This window comes from Pseudoliparis swirei, chromosome 6 (genome assembly GCF_029220125.1).
Source record: "Pseudoliparis swirei isolate HS2019 ecotype Mariana Trench chromosome 6, NWPU_hadal_v1, whole genome shotgun sequence".
In the NCBI taxonomy this organism is placed as follows: domain Eukaryota; kingdom Metazoa; phylum Chordata; class Actinopteri; order Perciformes; family Liparidae; genus Pseudoliparis; species Pseudoliparis swirei.
The window spans coordinates 5,104,064-5,120,958 of record NC_079393.1 but is presented as its reverse complement, the minus strand read 5'-3'; the positions used below and the strand labels follow the sequence as shown (position 1 = coordinate 5,120,958).

Genomic DNA, 16,895 nt, shown 5'->3' with positions numbered 1-16,895 from the left:
CATCAATGATGACATCATCAGGCGTCTGCGGTCGTCAGTAGTTTCCTTGATCGAGTGGTTCTTCCCTCTAATTGTGAAATAAAACTACAGCACAGATTTGATTGAAACCCTCTGAAATTAAAACTCAATAAAATACAGCAGGAGACCCCCCCCCTTCCCCCCTCCCCATCATCATCCTCCCTCATCCCTCCATCATCCCCCCCACACACACACATTTACAGATCAATTGATTTTCCATTTTAACAGCAGGCGATTCTTGTAATAATAATAACTAACACACGTTTGATGAATCCGAGTTTTCCACTGCATTTCAAAATAAAATAAAAAAAGAAAGTAAACACTTGTTTGATAACTTTGAAGATAACGCTAGGAGACGGTTAGCTTAGCACAAAAACAGAGAAGAAAAGCCATCCGGGCGTCCAGAGAAACAAACCCATTAAAGCCCAGTAATTAAATAAGTGTGTTTGTTTATTCAAGATGAAAACCAAAGTGTTCAAATCAATATTTGAGAAGAAAACCACAGAAAAACTAAAAATCGTTGTTCTTAGATTTTTTTTAAATTTCAAACCTAATAATTAGGAGGCTCCATTTTTCCTTTTCATAAGCGACACCGTTCTGCTAAGCTAACCTTTGTGCTAAGCTAACCTTCATATTTAACTGACGTGAACAAAATGTCCCAAATGACTTCCAGCCGACAGCGTGCCGACGTTTACGAGTCAGATTGAGAAACTTGAATAACAAAAGAAAACAGCTTGTTTAGTTTCAGGGTGCGCTGTGATTGGCTAGCAACAACACTGCAGATCAACAGGGAAAAACATTTTTTTTAAATATACATATAAAAATATTTTATATATATATAAATTATTTAATATATCTAACAATATTTTAATATATGTATTCATTTATTACATATAACATTTTATATATATATATATTAAATAATTGTATATATATATATATTAAATAATTGTATATATATTCAATAATCTTTATATAGATATTATATATTTTTATATATACACACATATTGAAAACAGATATATATATATATAAAAAGATTGAATATATATATAATTAAAATATTTTATATATAAAAAAATATGTTATATATATATTAATTTTTTTAAATAAATATTTAAATATCTTTCAGATGCAAACGCTGGTTTGCTGGTTGACATTTTCATCTGCTGTGTGAGATAATTTGCAGATAATAATTGTTGATGTTTATTGTTGTTGTTTTATCGTAGGCCGCATCCAAGTTGAACTAAAGGCACAACTGGTCTTAATGCCACTCGGTCGCAGCCGGTTTCATGAAGGTGTCGACAAACTGAAGAAGACGAGGATGAGACTTCAGAGCGATGACGGGTCCAGTGCGTTTTCCCTCTTGTTCACGTGTCCGAAGTGTTGTGTAATACTGTGTGTGTGTGTGTGTGTGTGTGCAGGAGGACAGAGGAACAGGTGACCCACGGAGGTCGGGGGTCTGGTCTAAATACCCAGACGCTCTACTCACTGAAGCTGAAGTTCTGGCCGGAGCTCTCTGTGACCGGGGAGGAGGGGCCGGCGCTGGACACGGCGCTGGACGGGATGCTGCCATCTTTAATGCAAACACAATTCAGTCACACACACATTTTATTCCCGAACACGAATCGATTCCGAGGGTTACGGTCAGGAATATATCAAGTTACTCGCACGTGTCGAAAATCGGACTAGAATAAACTCTGATAAATGAGATTTCTGTACATTTTAAACACGAACCTTCGTCTCCATTCATCGGTCAATCGCACAATGAACATTTAAGACCGGTTTTAAATCCGCATAACGAGAAATTAAGTGAGTTCTTTTCACACGTTTCGGTCGTTTTGACGCATCGAAGCGGCCTCCATGTCGCTCAACCAGCGTAAAGTGTCGAGTTCATCCGGCATGTTCATCGGGGGAGAAGTGAGATCGACAGAGAGGTAAAGTCGCCCAACGTGGGAACAATGGAGATGACACACAGGCGAGGGATGACATTTTTTTGTTGTTGAATTAAACACCTCACCACCCAGAGGGGGAAAGTAAAAAATCACCTGAAAGAAAACGTATTACAAAGTACTAAAGTATTTTTTTTAAAGCATACTAAAAAGTCTATATATATGTATTCATAAATTATATATATTAAATTAAAATATATATATATAAATAATAAATATAAATTATTATTTATATTAATATAGATTTTTTATTTACTGATAAATAATAATATATAATTATAAATAATAATATATATATTTATTAACATATTTTTTAAATAAATAATAATAATATATAAAAATATATATTGTTTTGTTTATAAAAATATATATTAATAAATAATAAGATATATATATATAAATAATAACTATCTATTTGATGAAATATTTCTTTACAAATAATAATAATAACATATTTCTAATAAATACAAATGCGACTTAACCTTTTTAACCTTCAGAAACACAGAAAAGAAAACAATTCAGATCTCGTGGTGAAACTATTAATGAATTAATTAAATTAATGATCAATTGATTGACACTTGTAATAAACGTTTAATCTCAGCAGTTGACTCATCGATCTCAACTCAATTAAAATAAATATTTTTTCGACTGTTGGAATGACATTTATATAAAAATCAAATCAAATATAATGTGATGCATTATTAAAGCCTCTCGGTCCATTCTACCTTTCCATAAGCATGACGGGGGAATGGAAAACATCTTTATGGAACGCGTGTAGCGTCGACAACGTGACAATCTGTGAGCCAACTGACAAAAAATAATAAATATGAAGAGATTAATAAAATGGGTGAGCAGCCGTTGCTTTGAGGACATTATTTTAAACGAGTATGGGGACCGAATATGCAAATACATCCGTAACCACGAGGTCATCGCTGAGGAATCAAACCCGTCTGGTTCTCCACGAAGCTCATGCTCATTGTGTCACCCGTGGGTGCCTGAGGATTAAAAGCCTTGAAACTGACACGTTGCAATGTCTGCAGTAAAGGAATGAAAAGAAGGAATTTCACCATTTATATATTCTAACCTGCCAAAAAACAGGTTAGACCTGTTCTTCCAATCCCCACCCACCGTCGCGTTTGAATGCCGCCGTCGACCAGAGGAGATGAACGAGGGTAAAAAGAGGGAAATGAAACACTCACGCCACTGAGGCTGGCCCGACGGCCGGAGAGACGTCTCGGAGCCGGAGGAGGAGAGCGGCTGCTGAGGGCTGTAGAGCGACGTCTGGCTCTGAGAGTCAAACAGGCTGGACAGCGCTGCAGGAAACACACATATAACATCCATTGTTATCCTTATTCACCCTTCTTCTTCTTCTTCTTGGAATGAGCACCATGTGTGTTGTTCTTTGTGTGTACCTGAACACCATGTGCACCAAGACATACAACTGAACAATTGACCAAGAAAGTGACTATGAAAATAAATATTGTTATGTTGTTGAAAACTAAATAAAAAGAGTTAAAACATTTTTTGCAAAACACTATTTTCTCTTCCCCGCCCCATTTTAAAATAGCATATTTGTGTCAAATACTTCAACAGAACACACATTTATTCCTATATATAAATAAATTAAATATATATCTAAAAATATGTTTAAATAAATATAAATATGTATTAAAAATATATTAATATATATAAAAATATGTTTAAATAAATATTATAAATAAAAATAAATATATATATACACATATAAAAATAAATAAATAAATATATATATACACATAACAATAAATAAATATATATAAATATAAATTCTAGCCACAGATCACTTGACATGAACTTTTTAAATGTCACACACACACACCTTTCATGGTCTTGGCGTGGGCCTCGCTGCTGCTCTCGCACACCTTGTTGAGGAACTCGTCCACCTGCTTGAGGGACAGCGAGTTGTGCAGCGTCTCCAGCGGGTAGATGGAGGGCACCATGGAGCAGCCCTCGAAGCCTGCAGACACAGAAACACAGCCGGTCGAACCACGTCGCCATCCGACCGCAGGGGGGGACGACGAGAAGGAGGAGGAGGAGGAGCAGTGACGCTGCAGCTCTCGGAGCAGGTAGTCGGCAGCCATTCGTTAACTAGCCACACTGTCCAGGCGACTCGGGTTTAATGGCGTGTTACCGTCTCCAGCGACACAGCACAACCACTCAGAAAACCTCAAACCATCAGCATCGTGGCCGCCGTTAATTTCCCCATTTGGTTAGTTTGACGACGTAAAAAAAAAAAAGCGGGCTGTGTTGCGATTAATTGTTAAAGTGTCATATCCTGTGTACGAGAGGAGGTGCGTCAACAACTACAATGTTCCCGAGAGAGTGGCCGAGGACGACCGCACGGCGAGGAAGAGACTTGAAGGCGTTCCTGAGATACCGCGTGGGATCGGAGCGTGCACGTGATGAGGAGCGTGCACGTGAAGATCGGAGCGTGCACGTGAAGATCGGAGCGTGCACGTGACGAGCGGTTAACGTGATGCGTCGGCTTCCTGTCGACGCCCAGACTGACGCTGGAATAGAGATAGATTCAAAAAAAGGGAAAGTTGGATATAAAATACGATCTTTAAAGTTTGCGTTAAGTCGTCAGAGGTTCTGCCGACAGCCAGGAGAGGAAGAAGGAGCGTCGTCTCGTGAGGAGCGGCTCGCGTTTATTTAAAAAGAAGTCCCGGTACACCTCCACAGTGAAAGAATTCCACCTTAAAACGTCCTCCGGTAAAGTTAAGAAAAAAGAAAAACACATGACAAGAATTATCTGGGCTGCCGACGTGCCCTTGAGCAAGACACAAGGTCGCAGTGGAGTCGGACGTTTGACCTTCATGAAGACCGGAAACGGCGTCAACGATCAATCGTATTGAAGTAAACTTAGAAAGTAAACGTTTGTATTAAAGCAAATGTTATTATTGTTATCCTAGTTTTATTCACGCGTTTGTAATCAATCACGTTATTGATCTTTTTGGTGAATCTGATGGATCTTGTTATTCGAGGGATGCCCAATGGAGCGTCTCTCACCCGATGCTGTATGGCAGTGCGTCGCTTGTAAAGTCAATGAAGGACATTTTACTTATTATTATTATTATCAGACAATAATTAGAGCGGCTACATTTCAATCATCGGACTAATAAAACAATAACATCACTTTCTCGGTGTGTATTGTGCATCCCTAATTATTTAACAACGCTCTTCACTGCGTGTAGCCGAGCAAACACACCTTCAAAACACCAAAACACACGTCAAGCCGACTGCCACACACACACACACACACACAGTCAGGAGTGTCACTCAGCGCAGCCGACAAAGACCTGCCTGATGAAGCGACGCCGTGAAACAACAACAACAACAACATCATAGGGACTGGGTGGTGGATGAAGCGGCACATCCACATCCCCCCAGAGAGCGTGCTGGCCAGCCCGGCGTTTCTCCATGAATAACATTTCCTTTTCTACTCTACGCCGAAAAAAACAGCATAAATCTCTCTCTCACCGAGACGTGAGGATGGAGATATTCAACAGATTAAAGAATTTAAATGTGACAGTTAAAACACGGCGATTTTAGAATTATTATCCTGCTTTAACATTTTTGTGTCTCCTTATGGCGCTCCTTGGCCAGATGCATAGTTCATTTTTACTTTATTTTTAGGTCTTATTATTATTAATATGCATTCTTACTTTTGTAGGTTGTATTTCTGTAAAAATGCCTAAATAAAATATCAAGAAAAAATAATAATAATTTGAAACACGGCGACTTGTGTTTCCTCGTCATTCACAGCCCTCCGCTCGTCTTCCTCTTTTGAGGGTCTCGCCTCTCGTGACCCCAGGAGATCTTTAACAGATCAAAGATCTTTTTTTTAAATCCTTAAATGGGGCCCCCCCAAAAAAAGAAGAACATAATCCCCCGTGAGCTCTGGAGCACGTCGTTCTTTTGCCGACTGCAAAAGGTTAAACCACGAGGCTCCGGTGAGGGGGGGCGGCGCCGCGCTCCGGAAACGCCTCAGTCAGCAGTTTGTTAACGGGCCGATTAAAAAAAAAAAAATACAACGTATAAGAAAACATTCCAAATAACCTCCTAATGGCCGTGAACACAGTAGTGTGTATAAAAGAAGAGGACGTTACACTCCCGCCGGAGGAGAGACGCGGTCCGCTTCACACCAAAGTGAAGGGGTCGAGGTCTCCTTACGATGCAGGTGAGGGGGGTTCAGGTGCTCCGCGTTCCCTCGACCACGCCCACGGTTCTTACGCTACTCATTTAAACCTCGTCAAGCTGATCAAATGTTCCTCTTCGCTGGGGGCCGCGTCCCATCCATGAGGGCGAAGGCTCCTCTGGGGCTTCACGGGGACTTTGTGCACTAGATAATTAAACAATTAAACTCGCTGCACTTCTGGGCAAACACGCAAAAAAAAAGAAAAAACACGAAATAAGGGAGGAAAGCACAGGAGGAAGAGGAAAAGCGCCGAACAGCAGGAGATGCAAAGCTCGGCCGGCGTTAACCACGCCCCACTTGCCCCGACGCCGGGCCAGAGGGAGGAGGAGGCGACCGGGAGCGAGCGGGGTTCTCCGCGGGCTGACCGTGGAGGGATTCGGGGAGCGGCCGGCCGGAGGTCAGCCAGCTCTCGAGGAGGCCCAGGTGGTAGGGGCAGTGGATCAGGTGGTGGGCCACGACGCCGTCCGCCAGAGGGGCCGGCTCGGCGGGAAGCCCCCCCCCCGGCAGCTCGTCTGAAGAAGGGATGAGAGGCAGGAAGAGAGGAAGAGGAAGTAGAGAGGAGCGACAGGAGCCGTGGAAACAACTGAAAGAGCTTCGGGAGAGAGGGTCGACTCCGAGGAACTCGTCGAGCGCATTCGATACCCCGAACCTTGACCTCTGACCTCGGCTGACCCCTGGGTCATCTCGAGTGCGCGTCAGCTGTGAGACTCAAAACGCCAACAACCGAGAAGCGTAAAGTCAAATAAAGACGCAGCAGCCGTCCATCATCTCTTCCTTTTCAAACAGGAAGTCACAAATATCTCGTTTTGTCCAACGGTCCAAAATCAACAGATGTGCGTTGAAGAGTTTTTAAGTTTTGGGAATGTGCGCTGGAATAATGAGCGGATAGTGAGCGGTCCACGCATTAGTGTTATGTAAATTGTTTAATCGATTAATAAAGTGTGTGTGTGTGTGTGCAATCCAACAAATTAATGAAGAAACTAATTTTTCGTGCGTCGCTCCACATCCACACGAGCAGCCTAACCCCCCCCCCCCCCCCCCCTCGAGCATCTCGACCTCGCTGACCTCTCGTAACCTCTCACCTGGCTGCAGTGATGTGGAAGTGCACCCCGGGGTGAGCCGGTACACACGTGACATCACTGGAGAGTGAGGCGACACATTTCTGACTTCACCAATCAGGGATGCGGTCAGCATGAAATATATTTGTATTTTTCCTTCTTTTATTGCCCCAAAACAGAATAAATTATTTTGAATTAACACACACAGATGATCCGCACACGGAAGTATATCCGATGTATATTCCTCGGGATCGGAGAGGCAGATCAGAGGAGAGCAGGCAGAGCGAGGTGGCGTTAGAGGTGAGGGCCGGGGAAGAAAAAAAAACACACGGTACAACCAACACGGAGTGTGTGTGAGTGTGTGAAACGGAAACGCGTTCACATTGTATTTGTTTTAATTAGTTTTTTTTCTCCAATCTTAAAAAGAGATGTTTAATGTGATTAACACAGCCGAACGTCAAACCCCCCCCAAAAATAGGAAAACACAGGAAATGTGTCCCCCCACCCCAAAAAAAAATAAGGGTCATGCAAGATAAGAGTGTCAAAAAATGAAACTTGAATAAATAAGAAGCGTAGACATACCATTAGTCGGATGCCTGGCAAACGACACAGAAAATCTCTTTACTGGCGGCATAGAGAACAGCTCTGAGGAGATAAGAAAGGTAACGGGTGTTACTGGGGCTGCCTGCGTGCCAGTGTTGTCTTTTCACATGAGAGAGAGAGGTAGAGGTAGAGAGAGAGAGAGAGAGAGAGAGAGGGAGGTACAGGCATGAAAACGGGTCAGGGGTGAAAAAGGTGAGGAGGATAGGCACGCGGGGGGGGGGGGGGGGGGTGCTGGTGGTGACTTCCACAAACATCGATGTTGGACGTTGTATGATAATCTATAGGTCCTCCATTCTGACACCAAGTCAGTGATCGGGCCCTATAATACTATAATAAGAGTAATATTGTGTATAATATGTAGGGCTGTGAAACGATTACAATTTTTAATCGGGTTAATCACAGGTTTCTGTGGATTAATCATGATTAATCACATATTACCGATATTCTCGGTATATTTTGTGAGAACATAGAGATTTATGACAAAAGACGGATATATACATTTATACATTCTTCTATACAATGGTGCTGCAACTCAGCAGTTATTTAGCAGTTTTCTTCCATATGGAACATTAATACATCTTCATCCTAAACAGAATGTTTAACCCTCCTGTTACCTTTCGGGTCAATTTGACCCCATTCAATGTTTAATGTCGGTGTTCTTTGGGGTCAATTTGACCCCAGGCTGTTTTTCACTGTCAAACATATAAGAAATATCTACTTTTTTATTTATTTAAAGGGCTATTTAGGTAGTCAACAAACAAACATAAAGTACCTCACACTTAAACTTGGGAAACAATATTAATTCGAATAATTTTCTGGAGGTTTTAATTGCTGGGGTCAAATTGACCCCGAGGGTAAAATATGTTATGTAAAGGTAACAGGAGGGTTAAACAGAACATGTTTCTCTTTTGTCAACCATTAACTCCACCATGATACAATCTAAAGGCCTCTAGTCTTCCTCTAGCAGCTGCTGAGGCAAACTGACTGTGTGGGTTTTCTTCATGAATTGGGCCGTGATGAAAGGGACGGCGGGGACACCGCTGCAAAGCTGAAACTTAAAGGAATTGACGGAAGGCACCACCAGAAGTGGAGCCTGCGGCTTCATGTGACTCAACACGGGAAACCTCACCGGCCCGGACCTGGACAGGTGGACAGATTGACAAGTGACTTCTTTTTGCTCGGTCCCGATGACGGAGATCGATAAGTGTTAACGCAACGCGAAGAGACAGAGATGACATGCTGCTGTGGAGATACGATCAACAACAGACGTTTAGCTTAATAAAAGAACAAAGACGTGCTCTAGAGAACATGTCAGGGGGCGGGCCAATCTCTTTAATGTCATGCGATCTACCGACACTACGCCGCGATCGACTGGCAGGTCGCGATCGACGTGTTGAGACCCCGATCTACAGGAAGTAAAAGTCGTAACAAGGTTTCCGTAGGTGAACCTGCGGAAGGATCATTACCGATGAACAGACCGTCTGCATGAGAGCGGACATAGTTCAGATTGAAGAGGTGTATTGGAAGCTCATTTTGCGCATGCGTTAAATGCGGTAAAAGAATTAAACTAATTAATCCTGTAATTTAATCATAACGCGTTATTTTTCACAGCACTAATAATATGGTCATTCATGAACCAACTTCTTTTTGTTGTTGTTGGCGTGAACAAGTCTTCAAGTCTTGTGCTCTGCTGAGCCACGAGTCTGTTCCTCGAGTCTGTTCTGCCTCTACCTGGTTGTCACGATCTTCTATAGTACCTGCCATAAATATCATGATACAATACCATAAAAACAGTCTACCATAAATACGATACTGGTATATTTATCTATAATAGTAATAAATAAAATATCTGTATGGTTCACTTTTTACCAACTTTTTCAACACTTAACAAATGACAGTAATATTAGTATTAATACAGCAAGATATTAATGAAACTACATGGAGCCATCATAGCATTGATCAATGATTATACACTATGAGGCCGTTAGTCTCTGACCAGAGGATACCGAGTTCATCAGGATGAGCAGCTGTAGAGTTACAGAACTTTACAGACTGAACTTAAACATTTCACTTCTGGCATCTTTTTTTATTTTTATTTTTAAAGCCGAAAATTCCGCCACTTAAGGCCACTCGCTGTGAGCGCTGCGCGTGCAAACAGCTTGACACGGAGCAGCGCGTGCGCTCTGATCGCTTTTTTAATGAAGTATTGAGACTAAAAATATGCTAAATCACATCGTGTTTAACGTACGGGTACTTTGTTAGCATCACTCCACCGTGCAGCGTGACAGCAGCAGAAGTAGCGGCTAACATTCAAGCTAACCTAAACCACCAAACGCTGAAGACATCTTGACGCTGATTGGCCGAGACGCGACACGTCCCATCAAAGATGTTCTATTGCGAAAAGCACCCACTCCACATTTTCTCCGTGTCCCACTCCAATCTCATAAACGCCGGCCGGCCAATTGACCCCCCCCCCCACCCCAAAACAAAAACTCTTCGGATCTACACGATTCACGTAAGTCACCCATTTTGGTTTCAAAACGGCGAATTTCGCCGAAAGGTGAGGGATTCTCATGCCTGGAGGTAGAGAGAGAGGTGGGCCGTCGATTCATCAATATCTGACCGCCGAGGAACATGCGTGAAAATGCGGCTCGTCTCTGAATGAGCAGAGAGGGAGGAGGTGGAGGGTCAACATGCAGGAGGCGCGCCGCCGTCTGAAAAGGGCACCAGACTGTGAACTCAAACTCCTTTTCGCGTCCTTTCCTCTTCCCTAGTTTGGCATCGTGGGGGAACGCAGGTGTTCAAGTTTGGGGCGTGACAAAAATTGACGTCGGTCCGATAAATGTGACGCTTAGCGACGCTTAGCTTAGCATAAGGACCGGACAGCTTACCCATTAAAAGCATCCGTTTGCTCCTGGAACAGCGCCACCTGGTGGACAATGTGAACAGTTTCAGGAGGAGGAGGAAGAGGAAGAAGAGAAGGAAAAAGAAGTAGAATATGAAGAAAAAAATGAAGAAAATGAAAAATAAACAGTTAAAAAAAAAAAAAACAGAAAAGGCTGAAAGAAATAAAGGAAAAAGAAAGAAAGAAAAAATGAAAAATAAAAAAATGAACAAATAAGAAAATAAAAAAATAAAAAAAAGAAGAAAAATAAAAGAAAGAAGAGGAATAAAAAGAAGAAAATCAAAAAGAAGAAGGAAAAAATGAAGAAGAAAATGAAGAAGAGGAAGACCCTGCCTGTTCATTTAGATCCATTTAAGCTGCTTGTAAGTTCCTCTGATGCTCCACAACCAGCTGATACCTCACCCATATGCTGGGATCATTGGAGCTGCTCTGAGGACCCCTGGCGGCTGTAAGAACAGCTTGTGTGTACTCACCATCACCAACATGAGACTGAGGATAGAGGGAGGAGGGAGGAGGGGTTGGGATGCGATGGGTGGATTTTAATGCTGAACATATTTCTGTCCCAACAGGCCGAGCTTCTTAACACGAGGATCACCGTACATTGTGATTCATGAAGTCCCAGACACACAAACTATCACTGCGGATTATGACATTAAAATTCCCCCAGAGAGAATAAAGGTGCAAAAACAACATGCAGAGAGAGAGAGAGAGAGAGAGCACTTCCAATACAGTCACACCCAGGCAGACAGCGGCGTGGGGGGTGTGCGGGCGTGCCGATTACCGCTCAGGATTCAGACCCCCGCGGTCTGACCTCGGGGTCGCTCCGCCGTCAAGTCGGCGCCCTCGTCATGCACGCTTTTTTTGAGAAAGTACGATCGCACGACGACGCAAACGGATTACAATTGGTTTGGAAGCAAAAGAAACAAAAGCAGGGAGCTTTAATTTTTTTTTTAAATAAAGAAAAAATTTAACAAATTACAATACCGAATGTGCCCCAAAAATAAATTAAAGTTTCTGAAGGAGCGGGAAGTAGAGAGAGAGACCAGTCTACAACAGAAAAGAGTTGAAGAGCCCCTCCTCGTGGGGGGGGGGGGGTGAACGTACCGAACATGCCGATCTGGCACGGCAGGCTGCCGGGGGACAGGGGCGGCTTTCGGTGGAGGTGGTGGTGCGTGCGGACGTAGTCCCGCAGGTTGGGGGCGCTACAGGACACGCCGAGGGCGGAGGCACTGAAGAGGCCAGAGCAGAGCGACCCTGTGTGAGGAGGGAGGGAGGGAGGGGGGGTACACACCATGCTATTAATCACAACAAACCGATGCTTTAGGAATAACGTGCACCTGTGTGGAAACCCTGCAACTCGTCCTGTACCTTCAGCTTCAAGAAGTGGTTTGAAAGTAGTCGCGCTGCAGGGTTTCCACAGCAGTGACCTCTTGGTGTGCGTGTGCATGTGTAGAGTGTGTGTGTGTGTGTGTGTGTGTGTGTGTGTGTGCATGTGTGTTTTGCATGGAGAGAAAGAAAAGTGTGTGATTGAGGTTGGAAATGAGATTATTCGAGACGCCCGCTGTGCACGAACCGTCTGAAGCTGCAGCGGCCAATCCCCGTAAATATATCATACTTGAAAAAGTAATATATTTAAATAAGTTAGTTTTTGTTATAAAAGCCATCTGGCTCATGCTACACATGACAATCGTGCGATAATAAAGCTCAGAGTGACGGGCTGATTGACACATTTTAGGGCGCAGGAAGGCGACGCCCATGTTGCTCTTGTATCTCTTGTATCTGCTGCTCTTGTATCTCTTGTATCTGCTGCTCTTGTATGTCTTGTATCTGCTGCTCTTGTATGTCTTGTATCTGCTGCTCTTGTATCTGCTGCTCTTGTATCTCTTGTATCTGCTGCTCTTGTATCTGCTGCTCTTGTATCTGTTGCTCTTGTATCTGCTGCTCTTGTATCTGCTGCTCTTGTATCTCTTGTATCTGCTGCTCTTGTATCTCTTGTATCTGCTGCTCTTGTATCTCTTGTATCTGCTGCTCTTGTATCTGTTGCTCTTGTATCTCTTGTATCTGCTGCTCTTGTATCTGCTGCTCTTGTATCTCTTGTATCTGCTGCTCTTGTATCTGTTGCTCTTGTATCTGTTGCTCTTGTATCTCTTGTATCTGCTGCTCTTGTATCTCTTGTATCTCTTGCTCTTGTATCTCTTGTATCTGCTGCTCTTGTATCTGCTGCTCTTGTATCTCTTGTATCTGCTGCCCTTGTTCACGTCGTGACCTCTTTGAAGACATTTTTTTTTTGCCCGATTGGACTCGATTGCAGTCGAGCACGCATAAAAATGAAGTTGAATTATGTCTTTTTGGTCAGGAGGAGATAAACCGCACTGCGGAACAAAAGCAGTTCAACAAGCTGTGACACACTGTTTGTAACTTCCAGTAAAGCACACAGTCCCCCCCCCCCCCCCCACACAGAGTGAGTCCACTCCCTGTTCTTTCACCCACACGTCTTGATTTAGACGGCGACCTTTAGTGTCGGCGATCAGTTGCCCTTGAAATGTGTTGACACAGCAAAAACAGAGAGTCCTTCAAGGCGAGAGGTTAAGGGAGAAACGAGAGCGCCTCACTGAGACCTGACGCGTCTGATTTGGAACATTTTAAGGCATTTTGTATGCATCGTGATCGAGAACCCAAAGTGTAATCTTATTTAAAAGGTAAATAAAAACAGTAAAAACATAGTGAGACCGTTACAGTGATGAGGAGGAGCTCACATCTACACATTCAACTATGGAGTTAATCATTTGGGATCATGATTATTTTTAAATATATAATAAACAATAGAAAATGTATGCAGGACTTATTCTTAAATTACATTTCTTGCAGTCGTCTAATTCTCTTATTTCTGGTTTGAAATGCATGTTTTTTTCACCCCCTTCACAATTAGTTTATTTGCCTGGCAACAACAACCCGTATTTAAAGTGTTTAAACACCGTGTGCATGAGCCGATGATGTGGATTTAAATATAACTTTAATATACGTGCTTGTTTAGAGAATCTTGGCGTTATCTTTGATCGGGACTTGTCCTTTAACTCCCACGTAAAGCAAATCTCAAGGACTGCATTCTTTCATCTACGTAATATTTCAAAAATCAGGCACATCTTGTCTCAAAAAGATGCAGAAAAATTGGTTCACGCGTTCGTTACTTCGAGACTGGATTACTGCAACTCCTTATTATCAGGCTGCTCTAATAAATCTCTTAGGTCCCTCCAGTTGATCCAGAATGCTGCAGCTCGTGTTCTCACTAAAACTAAGAAAAGAGATCACATCACTCCTGCACTAGCTGCTCTGCACTGGCTCCCAGTAAAATCAAGAATCACTTTTAAAATTCTTCTCTTAACCTACAAAGCCTTGATTGGTGATGCTCCATCATATCTTAAGGAGCTTGTAGTACCATATTGCCCCACTAGAGAGCTACGCTCACTAAATGCGGGACTACTTGTAGTTCCTAGTCTTAAAAAGTAGAATGGGAGCCAGAGCCTTTAGTTATCAAGCTCCTCTTTTATGGAACCAGCTTCCAATTTCAGTCCGGGAGGCAGACACAGTCACCTCGTTTAAGAGTAGACTTAAGACCTTCCTCTTTGACAGAGCTTATAGTTAGGGCTGAATCAGGTTCACCTGGTCCAGCCCCTTGATATGCTGCTATAGGCTTATAGCTGCCGGGGGATGTTTTAGGATGCACTGAGTACCTATCTCCTCTTTTTTCTCTCCTTAAGGATGAATTTTCATCTCTCAATCACACGTTACTAACTCTGCTTTCTCCCCGGAGTCCTTTTGACTTCACGTCTCATGGGGTCATCGGACCCTATGAGACGGCATAGATCCTATCTGCCTGATGGATCATCGAGGTCGTGGAATTCCTGCTCCTGACTACGCCACTGTCCTGTTGAGACTCCGCCCACTGTTGAGACTCCGCCCACGCCGCCATCTGCCTGATGGATCGTGGAGGTCTCCATCGTGGAATATGCCTACTATGAACTATTCATCCACTCTGTCACATTCATTGAATGTATTTTAACTCTAAATCTGTCCTTCTGTACACATTACATCTATTGCATCTGTCCATCCTGGAGAGGGATCCTCCTCTGTTGCTCTCCTGCAGGTTTCTTCCCTTTTTTCCCCCCTGAAGGGTTATTTGGGAGTTTTTCCTGGTCCGATGTGAGGTTTTGGGGCAGGGATGTCTATGTGTACAGATTGTAAAGCACTCCGAGATAAATTTGTAATTTGTGAAATTGGGCTATACAAATAAACTGAATTGAATTGAATTGTTTATGTTCCTTTAGGTTTTACTGCTATTTAAATTATTTGTCATTTTTAACCATGTTTAGTTTAGATTTATATTTCAGATTAAACCCTCCAGTTGTTTCATGATGTCACACAACAAACGACATCCAGGTTGAGTGGGCACTTCATGACAACAAAGCTGGATTTTCGCTGTTTCGAGGACATTATTTTCCCAGAATGCAACACACAAAAAGGAAATAGAAGAGCTTGTGACAGCTTTCACTTTGTATTAAAGTCCTGATCCCACCGTGCAAAGTTTGAAGAAGAAGAAAATGAAGAAGAAAAAAGAATAATGAAGAAAAGGAAGAAAATTAAGAAAATTAAGAAGAAAATGAAGAAACTCCTGCAGGACATTGAACTCTCGCCCACATAGTTTAGAGTCTGATCCCGTTTGACTGGCGCTAACAGCTAAGCTGGGTGGAAGCTATGTGACCCTCAGGGGGGAGAGGGGGATGGAAATAAAAGAGAAAGAAAAACAGACGGAAAGAAATAACAAGAGAGAGAGAGCGATAGAGAGATAGAGAGAGATATGAATAGGAGGGAAACGTCACAGCCGGAGATAGTGATGAGGAGATCAGTGATGACAGCTGGAGATCAAATGTGACAAGACACACACACACACACACACACAGAGAGATACAGACATACACACACACACACACACACACAAGGTGCCCACCTAGGCCACTGGCCGGTTTGATCTCGGGAGACTGGCGCGACCCCGAGGGGAAGAGTCGGTAGGTCGTGCTGCCTTTGGAGGTCTGAGTGGGAGGAGTCTCAGAGAGGACCTGAGAGGGACCACGGAGACCAAGGGGTTAAAGAAGAGGCATTCAGGGACCTCTTAAAGAACTAAAACGTAACACTTTGACACAAACAAAAGATGAATGAGAGTCTGGTTCTATCAATATCGTCAGTACATCCAACCCGACGGGGGCCGGTACCTCCATGGAGCCCGACTTGCGGTTGCGGATCATGGGGGACCGTCGGATGTTGATGGGCTCAGAGAGAGGAAGCGCCTGGTCCAGCTGGTCCTGGGAGAGGTCCTCCAGGCTGCCCTGGTTGGGCTTTTTGTCTTGATTCTGACAAGAAGAGAAGAAGAATGAAAAAGGTGAGATACTAAGATTTGGTTTTTTTCGTCTTTTACCTTTCCTGAATTTTGAAGAATCTCAACACTAATGTGCAAAATGTCCAGAGGAAGACGGAAGTTAATGGAAAGTTGTTCATGACGCACAACCGCCGTCTAAAAACATCGATGGAAGGACCTTCGGCTCGACTGTGAAAACTAAAAAAACCCTCAGACCGTAGAATGCAAACTGAAGACAACAACAACAACAACAGTATAAGACGGAACCATGCAAACCCGTTCTCTCACACACACACGGTGACACACGCAGTGACACACACACACACGCAGACACACACGGAGAGACACACAGAGATGGACACACACATACACGGACACAGAGACACACACGCAGAGTAACACACACACACTGAGACACACAGAGAAACACACACAAGGACATACACGCAGAGACACACACACACAAACACACAAAGACACACTGGGCACACACACGGACACACGGACACACACCTCTGAGGACGCGGGGCGGAAGCCGAAGCCCAGCGGCGCGTTCTCCTCGTCGTCGCAGCCTTTGACTCCCGGGCTGAAGTGCAGCTCCACGTGGAAGCGCTCCTCTGAGGACGGGTCCTGATCACATGTAGATAAAGACGTGAGGAAGAGGAGGAGGAGGAGGAGAGGAAACACGGCGGAGAGCGAGAGGACGGACGCG

At 43.4% G+C, this 16,895-nt stretch overlaps 1 protein-coding gene across 4 annotated transcripts in view; it reads right to left on the bottom strand.

Annotated features, from left to right (window-relative positions):
- Window positions 1-208: 208 nt before the first annotated feature.
- The window catches only part of ppip5k1b (diphosphoinositol pentakisphosphate kinase 1b), a 38,658-nt gene continuing 21,971 nt past the window's right edge, over window positions 209-16,895 (bottom strand). For 2 of the 4 annotated variants that reach the window (XM_056416078.1, XM_056416081.1), the window contains 9 exons: window positions 16,697-16,813; window positions 16,041-16,178; window positions 15,779-15,887; window positions 11,878-12,027; window positions 7,848-7,910; window positions 6,573-6,719; window positions 3,829-3,966; window positions 3,170-3,283; window positions 209-1,594 (listed from right to left, as the gene is read on the bottom strand). In XM_056416078.1, the coding sequence (XP_056272053.1) occupies window positions 1,503-1,594; window positions 3,170-3,283; window positions 3,829-3,966; window positions 6,573-6,719; window positions 7,848-7,910; window positions 11,878-12,027; window positions 15,779-15,887; window positions 16,041-16,178; window positions 16,697-16,813 (1,068 nt within the window). In that variant the 3' untranslated portion in view covers window positions 209-1,502. Of the gene's footprint in view, window positions 1,595-3,169; window positions 3,284-3,828; window positions 3,967-6,572; window positions 6,720-7,847; window positions 7,911-10,298; window positions 10,798-11,877; window positions 12,028-15,778; window positions 15,888-16,040; window positions 16,179-16,696; window positions 16,814-16,895 lie in introns of those variants that run through there. The other 2 variants (XM_056416079.1, XM_056416080.1) reach the window with 2 other exon arrangements.